Genomic DNA, 20,953 nt, shown 5'->3' on the forward strand with positions numbered 1-20,953 from the left:
GTCCTTCTCAGGTTGAGGTACTTAAAAAAAAAAAAAGGTATTTCAGAATCATCCACTGTCTAGGTAAGCACCCTAATTTCTAGGCTGTCAGCCAAGAACAGAGGCACTTCTAATTTCTTCCACTGAAACTGCARAAAGAATGAGAACCAAGGAATCTCCTTCCCAAGTGAGTGATAAGAGATGRGGACTGGAAGCACAAGAGGGGCACAGAATTCACTGCTTTGTATTATACAGAAATCAAAWGGGGAGCAGGAAGCATAAATCAGTAGATTCCAAGAGGCAAATCTGTAAAACATTGTAGTACTCCAACAATAGGTAACTTACTACCTATCTGCCTCTACTGATCTACTTAGCTCACACCTACATTTCTTCTTTGCTTCTGTTTTGTTTAACCTCTATATCCAATTTTCCCTAGTTGTTGTCCAGACTTGGAAAGAAGAACCAGGAAGACGATGTCAAATGTTGAGAGCAAAAGAAATAAAATGTCCAAGTCGTTCTTAAGCCTAGAAATGATCAGCTTTAGTTGGCCAATTGATCAACGAGATTCAGTTTCAGAACAAGACACTGAAGTGTAAGCATTCACATRCGAGCTAGTTGTCTCTAGTACAGCCGAGACTGGAAAGCCAGTCGACTGCGCAGCCACCAGGTGTCTACTTTAGGCTGGTCTGAATTACACTTTAGCCCCAATCAACCACAGTGATAGTTCAGACAACTGTTTCAAGTAGACACAAATTTTTGTGTAATTCTCAGACAAAATCTCCTCTTTCGTGTTCACATCTCAGGAATTTTTACTAGGTGCCTGAGATGATCCTTTTAATACCAAGTATATGCGGAATAAAACGGAAGCCAACAAGTTAAGCTAAGTTGCAAGGAAAAGTTAGAAGAACTATATTCACCAAAGTTTAAAGCGTTTCTACACTTAATAGCTTTGCTCTTTTAGAACTGACAGATAAATCTATCTAGTGGTGGGAGCTCTGACTAAAGCCAAAAACCAAGAACATAAGTTTCTTAATATCCTGACTTCAAAGTAGCATCATCCCTTTAAAGAGCTCACTTATACCTTTTGCATCTTCTTTTGATAATCTTATAAACACAAGATTGAAGAGATGTAGGAATCACCAGTCAATTTGCAGAAAAGAAAAGCCCAGGAGTATTGTGCCTTACCAGACCAACAGTTAAGAAGCTTGACGCTTGTTTTACCCTAGTGAGGTTATGGAGCAAGCCCGCTATGCTACAAGGGCTTTCAGTCAATATGTTGATTAACATGCTTCTGAGGTAGACTTAAAAATGTATAGCTTCCTCTACCTTTCCTCAAATAGAACTTACAATGAGCCAGTCAACAGACTGACCGATATAAGGACTACAAAGTTCATCCACTCCCATAATCCAACGATCTAGGAATACTGGCAGGAAATCTATAAGGACTATTTAAAAAAGAAGTTTATCTGATAAACAGAATTTTGTCTTGGTCATAAAATGAAGCACAAAAATGCAAATGTGCAAACACAGTTTTACAGTTGAAAATTTGTTATAACTAGTCAGGATTACTGTTTCCCTACAAAGCTTTTCTGCTGAAAGAGTAGCATTTGCATGTAATGGACATTTATTAACATCAGGAAGCAAGCAACAGTTCATGGAGTCACAGCACTTTTGGCTCATGTCTCCCACATCAGCAAAAGTATTTACTAGTCTTTAAAGAAAAAGGTTCCGATAACATTATAGAATAGAATGGCAATAGGAGGAGGGGGAAGAAAAAAAGAGAAGAACCTTTTAATCCTATCTACAATGAACAAATACACTGAGCAAGTTGTAAGACAACTCASTGTACAAAATCAGCCAACTGAAATACATGGAATAGCGTGTTTCCAGAATCTATCTTGCCTACTGGGAAGCAAGATCATTACTTGCTGTAGGCATGACAGAGCAAGACAAGCAACTGAAGAACCTGCCATTTAGTACTGAAGTCAGCAGCAGAAACCCAGCACATTTATACATCTTTTTGCTTTTGCTATATGCCCATCTACTTGTAGATGAAATAATACTAAATTTTTGACCCTTGTTTTCCCAGAATTTTGCTGCTATCAAAAGCAAAATTTGCAACATCTCATCTCACCGGAAGCTTTTCTCTATGACCTTACCTACTCAGGCATATAGTAGTGGACGTTGTGTACCTTGACTTCGGCAAGGCTTTTGACCCTGTCTCCCATAACATCCTCCTAGAGAAGCTCAGGAAGTGTGGGTTAGATGAGTGGACAGTGAGGTGGATGGAGAACTGGCTGAATGGGAGAGCTCAGAGGGTTGACATCAGCCGTGTGGAGTCTAGTTGGGGCCCTGTAGCTAGTAGAGTTCCCCAGGACTCAGCACTGGGTCCCATATTGTYCAACTTCTTCATCAATGACCTGGATGAGGGGACAGAGTGCCTCCTCAGCAAGTTTGCTGATGACACCAAGCTGGGAGGAGTGRCTGACACACCTGARGGCTGTGCTGCCATTCAGAGAGACCTGGAGAGGCTGGRGAGTTGGGCAGAGAGGAACCTCCTGAGGTTCAACAAGGGCAAGTGCAGTGTCCTGCATCTAGGGAGGAATAACCCCATGCACCAGTACAAGCTGGGGKCTSACCTTCTGGAGAGCAGCTCTGCAGAGAAGGACCTGGGAGTGCTGGTGGATGACARRTTGACCATGAGCCAGCAGYGTGCTCTTGTGGCCAAGAAGGTCAACGGTCTCCCGGGGTGCATTAGGAAGAGGGTTGCCAGCAGGTGGAGGGAGATGATCCTGCCCCTCTACTCAGCCCTGGGGAGGCCTCATCTGGAGTASTATGTCCAGTTCTGGGCTCCCCAGGACAAGAGAGACGTGRAACTACTGGAGAGAGTCCAGCGTAGGGCTAYRAAGATGATCAGAGGGCTGGAGCATCTCCTTTGTGAGGAACAGCTGCGAGAGCTGGGCCTGTTCAGCCTGGGGAAGAGAAGACTGAGGGGGGAATCTTATCAATGTCTACAAATACCTTWAGGGTGGTGTCAAGAGGATGGGGCTGGACTCTTTTCAGTAGTGCCCAGCAACAGCACAAGAGGCCAGGGGCACAAACTGAAACATTCCTGAACATGAGGAAGAAGTTCTTTCCTTTGAGGGTGACAGAGCACTGGCACAGGTTGCCCAGAGARRTTGTGGAGTCTCCTTCTCTGGAGATAYTCAARRCCTGCCTGGATGYRAYCCTGTCTACCATGCTCTAKGTGACCCTGCTTGAGCAGGGRGRTTGGMCTAGATCTCTAGAGGCCCCTTCGAACCTCAACCACACTGTGATTCTGTGTGACTCTSTGAATGGACTGTGCAACACTACTTTCTGATGAAACAGATACTGCTTTTTTCTAAGGCAGCCTGAAACCACTCACCCTTTGCCATATGAGCCTCTTGTTCTGCACATTATCATCTTTCCCCTCCTTGTAGTTTCCTATCCCAGTCATGCTTTCCTTCCCAATAGCACTGGGTCTTAGCAGCAAGCCCTTACTCAAAAMAAACTATTCACTTGCAGTTTCACCAGTGTCAACTAGGCCCAGTCTGGAGGGCCACAAGGCAGTCCCATATCTGAAGGTTTCCTGGACCAACTGTCACTAACTGAGCACGGTCTGCTCCCTAAACTGAAGTCTGGTTTTAAAAGCATGCAAATCTTGCATGACAGAGATACGTGAAGATTACTTSGCCGGAGTAAGCAACATCACAGGGATTGACATGCAAACTCTTGGCTTACTCCTCTACAWGTCTTCCAAAACACAGTGCTGTCTGTTAATAAATAAAGTTCAGTTTTAGCATTGACCTTAGTAGCTGGCCCTCTTTACCCATAATAGAAGCATGGAATAAAGGAGGAGGAATCAGTAAAACATGCTAAAAAGTTACTGCAATAAATGTATGGTAGAATACCAAAGAATTCTAATGGAATGCAAAATAGTCTCTTACTTATTTAGTTCCTTTTATGAGAATGTCATATTCCCCTTTTCTCACACAAAATATTGTGCATATAGCTTTAAAGGCTCTTTTCTGTTAACTTACAGAATAGAAGAGTGAAAGCCTTTCAACAGAAAACAGCACTTGGAGAAATGCTAATGTTTAGGTWTTGAGCAGAGAAGGCCAATAGCATCCTGGCTGTATTAACAGAAGCACAGGCAGAGGATTTTGGGAACCAACAGCCTCCTCTATTCAGCCYCAATTTCACCACATCTAGATAAGGCATTGCAATTTTGTCCCAAATAAATACAGACAGATAAACTGGAGTGAGTTCAGCAGAGGGTCWCTAAGATAGTTAGGGCTGGAGCACTCGCCCTGTGAAGAGAAACTGGGGAAGATGGGCTTGCTCAGCTTGGGGGGTAAGACTGCTTTGGGGCACCTAACAGCAGCCCATCTGTATCCACAAGGAGGTCATCGTGAGGACAGAGCCACAAGAGACAACAGACAAAGTGAAACAAGGGAACTTCAGACTGGATATAAAGAAAATTTTCTTTATATCCTTCTCCGTGAGGACAGTCCTTCACTGGAGCAGGTTGCCCAGAGAGATTGTGCAGTCACTGTCCTCAGAGGTTTTCAAGACCTAACTGGATAAAACCCTGAACAACCTCAGCTCACCCTATCCACAGCCAACCTTACTTTGAGCAGGAGGTTGGCTGGAGATCCCSTGAGGTCCCTTCCAATCTGAATTATCGTATGATCCTTTACTGTAGATACAGTTTGCTTCAAGTCCTCAATCACAGATCATATCAAACTACTCACCTTCCTAATCTGTAACCATGTCCAGAAAAGGGATGAAACATTGGCTTTTTTGATGATAAATACACCTCATCTTTCTTATCTTCCACTTTCACATCTACCTCCTCCTTATCAAATATTTTTTGTAGCTCAAAAGGCAGTTCCCTTAAGGAAAAAATGTATATAACAAAGAATTATGATATARTTTTCAGTACACAAAATAGATTAATGATTAATATCTGATTTATGCTTATCTTCATAATGATTATGTGTTTTTAAAAACTCTTAAGTATACCAAGAGCTATACTAAGTAAGTGCATATCATACAAACAACTTTACACTCCTGAACTGCACAGTAACTAGAAAGAGAATAATAAAAAAGAGAGAGCATAACAATTGCTGAATGATATTTGAATTTACTCAGCAGTTATCACACCAAGAAACCCCCCMCACACAGTGCGCAAAAAGTTTAGTATTACCATACATAGCTGCAGTAGGTTCATTTTTAATTGCCATAGTAAAATAAAACACACTTGACTTTTACAGAGAAAGGCTGGTTTAGAAACATGTGTGTTTAATTACAAATGAACGTGAATTTCAGGTTTCCAAAAATYAGATCATCACTAATAGCTACACCATTCAAGGAAATAGTATCACCTTGGTGACATGTTACTTGTATTAAGCAGAACACRGCAGTGTCTTCACTTAGGAGCTCTGATGTAGTTACCATATTTTTGGGTGGTGGTATTTAGCTGGTACATGGAATGTACTGGCTGCTTCTCCACCATCAACAGTTATTCAGGAACCATCCTGTAATTACTTAGCATCTCCACAAGCAAACAGTGGAAGGAAGGTGGCAAACTTGTCTTTGATTCATGCAAACAAAGAAAGTAGAGGACTTTAAACAAAGCAGTTAATTGCTAGCACAACCAACATATGTGACACCCATAGAGGAAAATATAGAGCAAAAATAGCATATTTGAAGGGCTAGTAAAGTATTGAAAAAGACTAAAAATACAGGGCTTAATTGCTTCACATAAATGTAAAGGAATTACCAAATTATATTCTCTGTAAAAGTCCACTTGTATGGGGTAAGATAACACCACAAATTAAAAGCTCAAAAACATACTAGTTTCTACATTCAACCTGCTATTTTAAAGTAACACTGCACCAAATACTAGAGATTACAGTAGCATGCTAATTGTCAGCAGCAGGATTAAGGAAAGATTGSAATATACACATAAGTGATGGAAATTGCAAGTTTGTACTAGAAAAAGAAACTGAAGGCTGATCAGAACTTCTGTAACATGCAGCATCTGTGCCCATTTAATGGAGGCTTTTCATCGATAACAAGAAAACGCACAAAGGCCCTAAGAACAGAAATGCTCAACCACTTGTGGATCGAGTTCGTTAGTCAAAGTATCATTTGAGCGGTAGCTATTATTAGGCACTCTGATTTATTCTGTATTTCATACTGCACCTGCTGTGCCTCCTACCAACACTTGCTTTTATCTGTTTCATCAGCAAGTGTACCACTGCTGCAACGGAAAGCTACTAAACCTGTTGATACTAAAACAGCCATTAGCACTGCAGGAATTTAGAGAGGTAATGGCCTACACTCCTGCAGTGCTACCATAGTGCAATGCCAAGCAGCTGTCAGAATTCACCTATCTTTAAAGTATGAGCAAAGTGCTATCCAAAGCCTATTAAGATAGACTGACTCAATACACAAAGCTCATGTACCCTTTTTTAACAGAGTCCAAGAACTGCTGGTTTGCAACTTCAGTGTAGCTCCTAAGTTCACCGTCATTTACTGTAAATCCGTTTTTCCAAAGTTTAATAATTATATCAACCTGTAAAATAAGAACAATTCTCATTATATCACTGATGTAAGAACAGCTTGTTATACCAACAGTCCCCTATATTTTTAAATCCATCCACRGCATGGGCTGAAAATACTGACAGAACACTCACTTATAATCTGTTTTGCTCTGCCTGTTGGTACTGGGACAATTGCAAGGGCTAAGTGACATTCCCAAGTATCTTCTGTCAGTCAGAGTTAGAAATAAATCTTCCTTCATCCCTATGCTTTCCAAGGCCAGGAACACTTTTTCCTCCCAGCAGGAAAAGAAAAGCCGGAAGATCCCAACATGCTACAATGTTTCAAGAGTTCTGATTTGAGAGCCCATACATCTGGTGTTGAAACACCAACTATCAGCATAGTCTATCTGGATTTATTAGAGTAGAGCCTGCTCTGACCATTCAGGAGGACATTCTGAAGACAGTCCATTGAGAGCATTCATGTAGAAGCCTTATACTCAGAAAAAGCAGGAACAGTTATCAGAAATTTTAGATGGTCATACTTTTATGTTACCCTGGAAATCTTGGATATATTAAAAAATTCAGTTGTTAGGAGGATGAAAAAATAAATTCTCAGTAATTCATTATCTTTCCCAAAGAACATTTGCTACTTTAAAAAGCAGCTTTCACACTGTTCACTGAAATCTCTCCAAATTCAACAAGAGGGGTCAGATTTTCCCAATTTATACATTGTCATTTGAAGAAAGCAGATGGTCATCCAGGTCTGACTCTTGAGGTTAAATTGTCTTGACAGATACATGGCCACATGTATGGCATATGAAGCACATACAAACGCAGAATTCACCTCAGCCAGAAATCAGTTCGAATTAGGCTTGGTAGTATGTGACAAGTGGTTTTTTTTTTCTCCTCATTTTTGCACAGTTTGACTTGTTAGAAGATGAATGCTACATAAATACGTAGCATGTACAAACTGCTGAACAGAATCCTTCTCTCTTGGTTGGGTAATCTGTCAAAAAAGCATATAGCACTCAGCAAGACTGAACTCCTTTAAAGAAGTGTTGTGTCTCAAGGCACCAGTTCAGATGGGAGGGAGTTCTCCTTGTGAGATGCCTCTATAGCGAACCAGTACGGGAGTTTACCAGGCACTAATTATTCTATGTCAGCCTCCCATTTTGGCATTGACTCAAGCACTGCCATGGAACACTGTTTTAGAATAGCGATTTAAGATGTTTCTGCCCACTCTCCTTTTCTCCCCTGCTCAGTCAGGGATCTATGAACRCAGTTTTCAGTATCTACTCCAAATTTCTCCTTGACATTTTTGTTCTACATAGCCTTTTCTCCAGGCCCTTCGCAGCCTCTGGAGAGCCATAGAGAAATAGGAACAGAAAAGGATAGATTTACTGAGATACAGAGCCATGATAAACATCCCATTATTACAACTATACAAATGAAGGGAAAAATCTGGGCTATGTCCTAAAAGGTTGCACCTGTTTAAACAACTTTAMACAGAGAATTCCATGTGACAATTTCTTTTGTGGTTACTTCAAATATTCTTGCACCCCATGATCAAGCCATTCTCTTTACCAATAAAGCAGAAGTGCAGGAGCCAAAACCAATAYAAATAATATAGATTATACAGTATACAGACTTTTCATACTGCTGTTTGACTTCTGAGTGGACTGGATAACACTGATGGAATTATTACATTTGTTTTCCACAGTACTGCCAGCAGTGCTATCATGTTAAATGCAAGTTTCTTCTTCATTTCCTACCTGATTCTCGACTGTAGCTGGAGGCATACATATAGCACCAACCTTCTGAGCTTCTTCAAAAAGGTTATCTACAAAATAGTCACAGTTTTGTTCTGTACCATTCAGAATCTGATCATCAGTTCCAGATTTACACATCCTGCAAAACAAAGACCTAAGTAAAAATGAGTTTGATGTCTCAGAAAATACATTAGAAAACAGCAGCAGTTAACCTAGAAATTCGATACCAWCAGGTACAAAGGGCTTGTTCCCCTGCACCCAACTTACCTGGTTGTTACCAAACACCAGTACAGCTTTGCACTGTGCCTTTTCATATAAAGGCTTATGAACCTCTAACAGATGTRTATTAATTGTGCTTTAGAAGTACAATATAAAGAATGACAACAGAAAAGGTCACACAGAAGCTTCTACATCTGGCAGAGCAAGGAATGAAAGTTGGACAACTTTTATTTCGAATTCAAAACATGAAAGATTTAATTAAACACTACTGAAAACCTTTCCTTAAAGCATTTTCATGACACATTGGGTGACTTCCTTTACCACAATTTTTAAAACCCCCACACAAGAATATTGCCCCAGCATTTACCTCTCCCCCATCCAAGCCCTCCCATTCCCAACACCATCAAGGAACCACCCCTACTATCTTTGAAAGTATATCGGAGAGACCTGAGAATGAGTGGCTCAACACCACTTGAGCATACTGAAGAAATACAATAGAAGATTTCAATATCTTGGAGACTGGCAGAGTATTAAAAAAGATGCATCATCCATGTATTTTATGGAACATTGGGTATGTGACTGCAACTTGTTACCTTTTCACCAACCAAAACAGAAATATGTAACTTGAATGAACAACTGTCTTTCAGTTTATGTTCTTTGCATAGTAAGAGGATTATGCAGCTTTTGATAAATATTGCAGGAGTTATTTCTGTAATGAATTCAGAAAATTGTTTTAAACAACTCAAAAAATTCTAGCTCTTGAAGAAAAACAGTTTTACATAAAACTCTGCATTAAATTTGAGAAGAACAATGCCTGCTTGAATGGTAATTAGACCTGTTTGCATAAAAAGGAATTATTGTTAGCACTGCCTCTATGTAACAGTAAGAAACTGTACAGATCAACATATTCAAACAAAATAAAATCCCAATGACATCATGAAATAAGTTTCCACAGTATGCTGKACTCATTTTAATTTTCTAATAGAACAAAAGAAACTTGAAGCATTAACCTAAGCATTAACTATACTATACCCCAAAAACATAACTGAAAACCTGTCAGCTCCTGTGGAGGCCCACAGTGGGCTAGCAATTTATAAGCCTGCCTTTCTATTTTAAGTAAAAATGTTTCTGTAGCTTCTTGCATCTACAAAACATTYGAGGTATGCAAAAAATCTTTAAGCACAACAATCTGCCTCTTCAAAACTTCAGCTTATGCGGAGCAGGTGCCTAAAGCAAACAAAGAATCCTTTTTTCTTTAATTACAGATGTCCTTCCCTGTTTGATCATAGAATAACTCAGTTTTAGAGGATAACAGCAATGTTTGCTTTAGCAAATCTATTTGCTATTGTAACTATATTATTTAAGCAGTGAGGAACCAGTGAACAGAGGACATGCTAGCTTGAAATCAGTTCTTTCATTAACACTTCACTAGTTCTATTTCAACTTGTAATTTTGGATATTTCATTCAAATCTCATCTCCAATAGGATCCCTAAAACAGTTAAATTCTTCACAGTGTTGAAAGTTTACCTGTTTCAAAGATATACAAGTTTAAAAAGTCATGACAAGACACACAAATAGCAATAGGAAAGAAAGAGAAAAAGGTGGTCAGGGAGGGCAGGAGAGTAGCACTTACCATTCATCCTTCACAGTTTTTATATTGTCCACTTCTTTCATTCTGGTGCTTTTCCTACTTATGGAAAGAAGACGGTTTAAAAAAAAAAAACACACAAAATACAAAACAAATCACCCAAACAAAATGCCTAGCACACTTGGCATATTTTTGAAGCTGAAACACTGTTTACACTTTTTCCTGTGTGGATAGTACTTTCAACTAGAAATCTGACCCCGTTCACCCGTAGACTCCATGGTTCTTTGCTTTCCTGCAGTTTCTGATTTGATGACACATGAACCAAGCACCAGTTTCAGACATTCAAAAGGCAGATCACATTTTCCTAAATGTATAAAATAAATACCACAATAAACTGGTAATATAAAATACATGCCCATGCTTATGCTAAGTGAGGGGAAAAAAAGATCACATTCCTTTTTTTTGAGGCGTATGATTTAAACTCTTCCGACTTTTGGCAACACTATCTATCAGACAACTGCAGAAAAACTGCATTGCCACTGCAGGCAGGAATTCTAATGACCTTCAGCTTAATAGGGCACGTTATCCAAAGCTGCAAGACTTGTCGGGTTCATTTTCCTTCTCCCTACCATACCTMAACATATTGCTTCAGTCTCCCAGAAACTACATATTGTGCATTACCATTCTGGTCTACCACTTAGCTAGAAAATCCTGGATTTGCAAGTACTAAATATACTACAAGATTAGTTTGCTGAATCAAAAGAAACAAAGAATGCCATATTGATCTCGTTACTTCTGAGCTCTCTGAAAAAAAAGCTATGGGAAGTCACAAAAGGCAAGAGAGCCACAAAACAAACATCACTATAAAATTTGAGAAGGCCGCAAGAGAGAAGATATTTAAAGTTGCAGTTGTGTTTAAAGAGTTATTCCTGAGGATTGCTTAGCACAGGTTACACAGAAGATGCTCTGCTCCTGGCAGGTTTGAGACTAAGTGATATTATGCAATAGTATTAGTAAGTCATCACTAACCAGTGACACATCATACTCCTAAAAAAGAAGTAGGCATAGGAAGACTAAAATAAATACATGATCTTGCCATCTGACTTAATCGATGATGGGTAAGTTAAACAAAATTCACTGTAACACTTTTAAATGTTAAGAAAAAAAGATACAGATATTCAGTTACTCAGTATTAATCTATATTCCTCAAAAGGCTGGTTCTGATATCCTTTCACGTTTAAAAGTTAAATCCTTGTGAGACACTTTACTTAGAAATGTAGATAAGCCTTCAGAAATCCCCTGTAACAACCAAAAAGATTCATTCATTCCATATGACCATCAGAGGTTTTAAAGTTTAGGTAGCCTTCAATTTAAGTGGTTCTGTTATGCATTAGGTCAGAATACTGTTTAGTGTATCTTTGACATATCACACAGATGTAGTACAACTTTTTTTTTTYCCCTCCTACTTTTACAAGTGTTCTGCTAAACATTACACTGGGGCAACCCGGTATTGATACATGATGATCTTATAACAACATCTGATCTCTGCGCTCGGGACTCTGCACTTTGAAAGCACTGATATTCAGTATCAGGTATGTACAATGAATTTAGAAGTGCTTCAAATACATTTTTAAACTTCTCTCRATTAAGTTTTAACACTGCAGCACAAAGCATTTTATATTAACGTGCGTTTCTTCTAACCTTTCACTATTTAAACTTCCAAAAGGCAGGAGAGCTATCTCCAGCCACCTGCTTTTGTTGATTTCTTTGTGACTTGTCATCAGAGCTGTTAAAAGAGGCAGAGGCACAATGAAGCAAGTCTTCAAATTAATTCGTTTGCTGCATTAGGCCGGCCTCGGACGTGCAGGAGGGCTATTCAAAACTGGTCAGCTGTGAAAGCCGCTTCCCCTTCTAAAGCACAACAGCAATTACGTTTAAAATACTGTTTGCATTCGTACGTCAAGGTAAAGAAGCCAAATTACGCAGCATATTGATGTTCACTGTGACCAAGAAACCGCTCCAAACCCCCACACGGGGAGGCCGTGATTTGGAGGGACGGAGACGCTGGACGAACGCCGCGCTTCAGCGCAAACTAATTCTCCTGCCAACTTCTGACAGACACCCCTACACATCAAACCAAGCGTCAGAGGAGTTCGGGCAGGGTGTTTTTTTTTTTTTTTTTTTTTTTTTTCCTCGCTGTGACGAAGAGCATCACCCCGGGCACGGCGCGCCGCTCAGCACAGGCCCTTCTCCGGGCGCCGCGGCTGGCGCATTAGTTTCGGTTGATATTTTTGTGTGTCATCAGCAGAGAGCACACACCCGAGAACTACAACCCGGGGGGGGGGGGAATTACACAAAAAAAGGGGCAGAAGTCAGCCAGCCCGCTGCGCTCCTCGTTAACCCCCGGCGGGGTTAGCCCCCCCCCCCCCCCCCCCAGAAGTCAGCCAGCCCGCTGCGCTCCTCGTTAACCCCCGGCGGGGTTAGCCTCCCTGCCAACTCCGGCAGACGCGACACCTCCCGAGGCCGAAGTCGCTTAGAGCCGAGAGCGCCCACGGCGCCGCGGAGCCACGAATGCGACCGAGAACGACGCCGAAGCATGCGGCAAAGGCACATGGAACGGAAAAAAAAATAAACATTTTAAAAAAAGAAAAACCCGAAGTTCATTAACAGCCTGACCTGACTGACACGCTCCGGTAAAACTCACAGCATCCACGCTCCCACTGCAGCCAGCGCGGAGGACCGTGTATTTGGTGCAATATTCCCGCTTTCCAGGGAGGACTTCCCCGCGGAGCGGCCCGGCCCGGCCCGGCGCCGCGCACCCGGGCGGCCCCGCGGAGCTCTGTCCGGAAGCGAGGGGCAGCCGCGGCCTCTGCCCGCGCCGCGAGGACTCGGCGTCCCGCCGCCCCGACCCCGCGGAGCCGGCCGCAGGTCCCGGCCGCGGCGCCCCGCGCAGCAACTCACCGGCGGCGCCGCCGCAGCGCGCAGCCCGCAACCCGCCGCCAACGTCCCGCGTCCCACTGCGCATGCGCGACACCCCCTTCCCCGCCCGCCCGCCGAGGGGCGGCCGCCATGTCGCGGGGGCGGCGGGCGGCGGCGGTTCGCGCCGCCCCGTGGGCTCCCCGGGGTGGGTTTAGCGCCGCCGGGGCGAGGCGCTTTCGCAGCACGCGGAGCTGTCCTCGCCCCGGCGCCGGAACAAAAGAGGCAGCTCGTAGGCGCGTCCGTGCGGCCGCCGAGCTGCCTCCCACCRAGGCCCGTCATGGCGGGGAGCGGCGCCCCGGGCCGACCGCGGCCCGAGCGGGCCACCCTCAGTCCAGCCGCCCCGCAGCGGCCTCGGCCCTTTGTGTGCCGGCGCGGCCTGGAGGCGAGGGAGGCCTCGGTGCGTTGCGGGGGCTAATTACGGACGAGCCTCGAGGCCCTTCAGAGGCGGCTGCGCCAGAGCCCTGCACCGAGCGCAGCGGCTGGACGGCCGCGCCGCCCGGGGCACGCGGGAAGGAGGACGTGCGATGCGATCTTGGGAGAGGCAGCGAGGCTGTGGAAGAGTCTCCCGCTTTCTCGGAGGCGGGCTGCGAGGCTTCGCAGCTGGCTGCGCGGGATGGCCGGGCTAGGAGCTATCCACACCAAACGCGATGGCGGGCGGGCAGCGGAGCCTGGCAACGCGCGCAGAGCTGAGCACGAACACACGCGGCGACTGCCTGCCATTCCCAGCTCACACCTGCACGCTTTTTAATAAGGTTTCTCGATAATTAGTGATGTGCTGTAAAACATTTAGAGTTAACCTCAATTGAACATCCACAACTAGCTAATTCACATTAATTAATAGGAGATCCGCTGTGGATTAACAAGTGCGATCAGAGAGAATTCTAAAAGCAAAGATGATCTTTCACTGAGTATTTCCTTCATTTGGGACATGTTTCTACAATCCATCATAACAGCTAAAATCATATTCTTCAAAAATGTGACTGAAGTAAGAGCTCGAATACCAGAGCCAGTGGGGGTGAGTAAACGAAGTGCAATCTGGCCCTTAATTTGGCTGCTATAATTTGTTCCTCTTTGTGCTGTTGTGCATCACAATAAATACACTAAACCTTTTGAAGGATAATTTGCAATAATCACGAAGCTATAGCTGGATGGGATCTAATTAGAGCATATGCCTCTGAATCTTCTCTGCAAATATGAAAGCTATTTGCCTTTTTGGTGCAAAATAAAAGGTGTCTCACTTTGCGAAACAGAGATTTCTGAGATTCTATTTTCCCTGATTTTTTTTTCATGGTCTAAATAACTTTGTTAAATAAAAGTCATTGGTTGGTACAAGTGTTACTTCTTGATTCCACTAAGTGTGTTATATATTTATATATCTACAGCTTATTAGAAGCATATCATACCACTGTTGAAGGTTTAAGGAGTTATGTAGCTCCTTACAGATTTCAGAYGCTTGTTCTGCAGTGCTGGACTGTTTCATATTTTCCTTCAGCATTTTAAGTACGTTGTATCCCTTTCATTAAGCAGAGAAGTTCAATATGGTTAACCTTTGCTTTTGAGCCCTTTCTGCCAGGATTTTTAGACGGAAAAGCAAGCATAGGAGGTGTCAAGATTGGACATACCTGGTGTAACGATGCTGGCTTCTGAACTCCAATCAAGTATTAATTTAGAAGATTATTACTGAAAATCAGAGTACAACTGGGGACGTGTTGACCTACTACAATGGGAATCAATGTCCTAGTGAGTTTACCGGTTCCTTAAAAGCTCTTTTAAGTACAGCTCTTTCCCTTTAGCGAAACTATCCACAAGCATGAGTAAGAAAATCTAAGGAAAATACTGCCATTTCTTAAACTTCAATATAATGTATAAGCTGAGGTTTTTTTGAAAGCTGGAAATTTTGAAGTTAGAGCATTGTCACAATCAAGACTTCACTAAAATCCTTTTAGACTCTGTGCATTTCATACAGCTTATTCTCTGCTAAAAAATAGTGCACAAGATGAACAGAAGCAAATGGTCCTTTTCTTGCTGTGTGGTGAACAGAAGCAAACAGCCCAGAATGAGTTCTCTGAAAAAACTGTAACAGGGTATTCATAAGATGAATACAACCATCTCATGCCCCTTTGTCATGAAGGATCAGATGCACTGGTGTGGAAGATAATAACAACCCCAGAACTTGTTTTATAATGTAGGAGAGAATCTTAATTTTAACAAAGTAAAGCAGTGTTTGAGCTGTCACCACCCATCCTGTCAAGAGGATAGAAGGACCAGTGCACAGAAGTGAATCTAAAAACAGGATTCACTTGCAGAAAATTAATTGTGAGGGGGTGTTTTTAAACCATATATTCAACAAGGTTAACCCATTCCAGAAGAGAGCATCAGTTACCTATAATTAAACATCAGTAATTCAGCTATATCGATTGACCTTGAGACAGCAGTTGTTGCCCGAAGCCTTTGCAGTAATGCATGTGTACGCATACAGCTCTGATAGAATGGGAGGGAAATGAGATTGTAAAATAAACAGGGGTATGGAGTAGTTTCTCYGAACTGAGAAACTCCATTGACAAAGACAGCACAGTCCTCTGCACAGTGTCCCTTTCCCACTTACTCCTTGCAGGAATGTTAAACCTTGTAGGCTGCCACACAGGGAGAAACAACTTGAGAAATAAATGTTTCTGGAAAGTTAGCTGCACAGTGGAAAAGTGAGTCATCACTTTTATGGGAGATGTTGGGTGAATCAGCATTCATGAGGATGATACTCTCATGCAACGAAGGAAGTGTTCACACATGCTGTTGGACAATTGCACTGTAATCTGCAAGAAAAGTGAATACAGCTTAAAATTTAAAAGTAGCAAGAAATGCATAAAACCATGAAAAGTTCAAGAGAGTCTGAGCTGTTAGTACCGGATAACAAATGTGTTTGGAAATAACATATGATGTGATTCCTAAAACAAAGACATACTTCTAAATGAAATTGTGAGATAGTRTTGTAGCTTATGAGAATCATTCTTGGATTCATAGCAAGAAGGCACATCTCCAAAGCCACGATTGTGTATGAGGACTAGGAAGATATACAAGCAAATAATGTTTCTGACACAGAGCTCACATATAACCTTTATCAACTCATTTTGCACTCCTATGCTCCTAAAGCCTAGCTATACAAATGTGTTTAATAAAGGCTTTGTTTATACTGCAGCCATTTTAGGACAGGGTCTGTTTTACTGCAAAGCTATGCATCACCCAGCACAGTAACAGGCTAGAGGTGCTACTTTCCTGTGATTAATGATCATAACCAGCAAACTGAGATGATTTGCCACTTTTGTCCAGGTTGGAAGCAATATACAGCACTGAATGATAGTGAAGAATAGACTAAAACGTATTTCCTGGCCTACAATATCATCAGCCAGTGAATTTCACACAATTCTTAGTATTAGAAAGACTATCCATTGTAACCTTACCTCAAGAGAAAAAAATGCTTTGGAAGCTAATGGCTGAATGTGATATGAAGCTAATTTCAGAATGTTAAGAGGTAAATCTTACCACTCCCATTTAATGTCATCTAAGAAACCTCTCTGATACTGCTTCAATTTGCAGTGGTATTATCTGTTGTAGCRTGAAAAACAATCTTGAGATTTTGGGGCTGATAACAGGATTAAACATTGACTATTCTAAAACATAACTATTCTGCATTTTAAAGTGATAATGGCAGTCTTCAAATACTGTGGCATCTTCAGTAACATTGCAAAATGCTTGGGAGAATGACTGTATCACTTAAATGTGTTCAAGGTCAAGGTGATACCAATCCTGACTATTGGMTATTGCTTGCTTGGTATTTCCAAACATGTATCCCATGTGCATATGTTCCCAGTGGTCTATTCTTGAAGGAGAAACCATACAATCTGAATTCCCTAAGATCCTCTCAGGAAAGGACTTAAAGCAGGTTTACAAGAACAAGATCTCTTGTGAGTTCTTTATTTCAAGACTCAGCTGAAACCAAGGTGAGCTGACAGCATGACAGAGGGGTGCACACAAGAGCTTATAAATAGAGTCCTGAAAAGATTATTTGATTTCCATTCTTTGGAATGTTACAACTATTCAGAGATGCTACGAAGTAATCTCTGGTAAACTGCCCATGATTGAAGCAAACGGGAACTCACTGAATAAAGCCTTCTGGTCCTTACTATGGGGAAACTCTTATTAACATCCTGAATATGGGATGCAGGACTTTTTCTTCGGTTATAATCTGCTCCTGATTTCCTTGTAAAACAGGGACAAGTGGCAACAAAATCTTCCCTCTCCAAATATTTCTTGTGCTGTCAAATATTACTTGTGGTGGAAACAAGGCTTTCCATCCTTCCTTATCCCAGGTCATTTTTGATTTTCTCTCCCCCCCCTTTTTTTTAATGTTGCTAAGTCATAGTAAGATTTAATTCTCCAAGTCTTATTTAATGGAAAAGGATTCTTTTGCTCAAGTATTTTTCCATGGTTTTCCAATTACCTAGTGCTAAACCTGCCATGGCAGATGTTAYGGCTTTTTCTTAATATATGTTTCTGATATTTTCATTTTCTTTTCTGAATAAGTGGAGATAAAAGGGTGTAGAACACCCTTTTAAGGGTAAGCTCCAGCATTTGTTATAAATTGGCTTCCTTTGAAACTTAGTCTTTCCCAATGGCATTTATTTCCTGAAGCATTTAGATATCTGTAAGACCAAACTACAGATCTTCAAATTGAATCTTACTGGAAATGAGTCCTACATTTTTTTTATGTAATATTTAGTGCAGTGTGGCTGAAATCCTTTCCCCTTTCTTTTCTTTTTTGTTCTTTCTCTACTCAAAGAGTTCTTTTGTAGTGTTTTTTTTTCCCACAGAGTTGCGTGTAAAGTGCTGAAGAGGGTCAAAATGGATCGTTAATTCTGTTCTCTTTCTTTGTAACACTTGAAACAAGCAACAGATACAAAAAATGGCAACAGGTTAATTCTTGGATTAGGGAAATTTCTCTAAATCCATTTCTACAGTACTTCATCTTTTATTCTCAAACCACATTTAAATCTCTTAGTATGTATGATATAAAATATTAATCCTATGTTAACATGTTCAAACAAAAAAACACAAGCAAATCTTGTTATTTATGATTTATTTATATTGTCAGTACTAAAAATGGCAATGGAGGTTACATAGACTCTATAAAGCTGAAAGCTGTTTGAGTCAAAATTCAGTCTTATAAGCCATGCCTTATATGAGTAACAGGACAATTAACAAATGTGAAAATAAAACCATCTGCCAAAAACAATCAAGGGAGTAAACATCCAAAATGAAGCATGTCTTTACATGTTCCCTGCTATGCTAACATAATGGGAATAAAGCATTAAAAGCGTTCAAAGCAGGACCAGAGATTTTTAACTACATCAGTCCTGCTACAAGAGTAATCCTTCTGGCATCATAAAGAGTGCTCACTTGAGTAGGGTTCACAGGAATGAGATTAGAACATAAAAAAAAAAAAGGGACACAAGTATGGTCAAAATATTTAGTAAATATAAAATAAATAGCTTTTAAGTTGTGGGTTTTCTGTTGTTTCAGGCAGATCTAGATAGGCACCCAAGAAAATCAATTTGCTTGCATAACAATAAAGTTTATTTTACTTATAAAAATTCATCAGTGTTCATTCATGAAAGGGGGAGTGCTGGTTTAAATCAGGCATGTTGCAAACAGATGTTATGCAAGCTTCTCCAAACAGTCCTGCCAATCCATTAAAATCCAGAGTTATGACATTCTATATAACTGCAATCTGAGCCCTTTTTGGGGGCACAGATTGATCTGTTGCTTTTYCAAAATGAGGATAAAATTTTTGTGATGCAGACAAAAATCTTGAAGACCAATGCATTGTTTTTTGTTTTTAGACAAGTCAAATTTGGACTCTGAAACATCTGAATTACATTGCTTATCAGGACAAAACTAAAAAAGTACATTATTTATCATGATTATGATACTAACTCTTCTCAGCAAGCTTCTCTGAACCAGGGTTCATTTCCCTCAATGCACTTGGTAAGGGACAGTCTTCTGCAGTTTCCTTCTATTCCAACTATTCAAGGATAAAAGGAAAGTAGTTTCCAACCATCATTTTCAAAAACTGTTTTTAATGAAACTATTTCATTAACTACAAGTCTGTGAAATAGCGACATCCTTTCAGAAACATTAAGCATAAAGAAATAAACAAATAAATGAAAGGATATAAAACACAACAAAAGTAATCTCCCTGAACAGAACAACAAATACTTTTGAAAGACCCTGTGGATTCTTAAATAGGATATAACGCTGCTAATAAGGATTAATAGCTCTAAATAAAGATAGTAAAATGAGAAAGATCCAAATTTCCATGCCCAAAACACACTCTATTTTGGACTACCTCACAGAAATGAAAGTTTATCTGTGTACACAGTAAGAAAACGTTTACTTGGAAATCTGAGGAGGGCATTTTCTTATTAAATATCCTGATGGCATAGTTGCACATTATATATATAAGCTCTATCATGCTTTTCCAGACTTCATTTGCGAAAAGGAAGATGTGGGAGGTAAAGCAAAATAACAGGTTTTCCATTTATTGTTCTTTACCGTTGCTGTTTTGATTTCTACCTTTAAAGAATAAAAGTGCTTTGATAAACCTTGTTTCAGCCTAAGAGCCTGAGCCTTGTGATCAGTGATTTTATAATCCTAATCTTTTTTTTTTTTAGAGAAGAAAGCACTGAAATAGCTTGCCTAGCAATGCCAAACAAGGGTAAAAATTAGAACTGAAGGCGGAGGCCTTTATACTGGCATCCCTAAGCCACGTTCCTTTCCCAGAGCTTTGGGCTTGGGGGCTTACGCACACTGTAAGCGCGGTACGGTTAGTGAAAAGCAACAAGTTGTGAGAGGGGAGCGGCTCCCGCCGCGCCTCAGTGAAAACGGACTGGGTTACTGCTTATGAGCAGTCCGGAAAAGCTCTTAGGCCTCCAGTGCTCTGTAAGATACCATTTTTCTTCTCCCTAAAATGAGATTACTGGATAAAGGAGGGAGACAAATGAGAGGGAAGAGCTTCCCGAGTACCGAGCGAGGCACATCAAACGCAAGCGSGGGCGGGCGGGCGGAGGCGAGGCGACTCGCAGCGCCGGCACCGCGTCCGCCTGCCAGGAAGTTCCTCCGCGCTGCCGCTCGCCAGCCTGGGAGACGGTTTTCCACAAAAACACGGCGGCGGGGACGGAGCCGCCGCGCGCGGCGCGCACGCATCGGCATGCGGCGTCACGGCCCTGCCGCGTGAGAGGAGCGGCCGGCGCGCGGCCCCGCGCGCGGCGGCGCCGGCGCCGCAGCGCCCCCCGGCGGCGGCGGGCGGCCTCGCCGCGCAGCGAGCAGAGAAAGGGAGAAGGGGCGGTAATGGCGGCCAGTTAGTGTGTGACCGAGCCGAGGCGGCGGCGGCGGCAGGAGGAGCCCACGCGGCACTGTCTGCGGCTCGGACCGGCTTCCCCGCAAGGAGCTCTGCGCCTTCCCCCTCCCCTTTCCCCCTCTCCCTCCCCTTCCCCTCCCCGCCCGAGCCCCCGCCCGTCCGCCCTCCCTCCTCCCTCCGCGCCGGCGGCGGCGGCAGCAGCGGCGGCCCCCCGTGTCCCCCTCCCGGGGCCATGGTGAACACCAGGAAGAGCTCCTTGCGCCCCCTGGGCAAAGCGGCGGCCGCTGCGGCCGGAGCCGGCAGCCATTTCATCTCGTCCCGGACCCGCTCTTCCAAAAGGGGCACCAAGGCAGATGCGGCCGGGCTGGAAGAGGCGGCGGCAGCGCGGGTGAGGGCCGGGGGGGGCTACGGCAGGGGGGCGGCGGCGCTCAGGGC

The 20,953-nt window shown here is 42.4% G+C and overlaps 2 protein-coding genes across 4 annotated transcripts in view; one reads left to right on the forward strand and one right to left on the reverse strand.

The window, feature by feature from the left end:
* The window catches only part of UBXN2A (UBX domain protein 2A), a 19,055-nt gene extending 5,997 nt beyond the window's left edge, over positions 1 to 13,058 (reverse strand). Inside the window, 5 exon segments of the mRNA XM_085320369.1 lie at positions 4,755 to 4,895; positions 6,474 to 6,583; positions 8,324 to 8,459; positions 10,174 to 10,227; positions 12,833 to 13,058. Coding sequence (XP_085176495.1) covers positions 4,755 to 4,895; positions 6,474 to 6,583; positions 8,324 to 8,459; positions 10,174 to 10,227; positions 12,833 to 12,837 — 446 coding nt within the window. The 5' untranslated portion in view covers positions 12,838 to 13,058.
* Positions 13,059 to 20,466: 7,408 nt separating this feature from the next.
* ATAD2B (ATPase family AAA domain containing 2B) overlaps positions 20,467 to 20,953 on the forward strand; it is a 79,842-nt gene continuing 79,355 nt past the window's right edge. For 2 of the 3 annotated variants that reach the window (XM_085320377.1, XM_085320378.1), the window contains exon 1: positions 20,488 to 20,906. In XM_085320377.1, the coding sequence (XP_085176503.1) occupies positions 20,751 to 20,906 (156 nt within the window). In that variant the 5' untranslated portion in view covers positions 20,488 to 20,750. Of the gene's footprint in view, positions 20,907 to 20,953 lie in introns of all 3 variants that reach the window. The other variant, XM_085320379.1, reaches the window with a different exon arrangement.

This window comes from Rhea americana, unplaced genomic scaffold (assembly GCF_003343005.1).
Source record: "Rhea americana isolate MKP2758 unplaced genomic scaffold, rheAme1 scaffold_63, whole genome shotgun sequence".
Classification (NCBI taxonomy): domain Eukaryota; kingdom Metazoa; phylum Chordata; class Aves; order Rheiformes; family Rheidae; genus Rhea; species Rhea americana.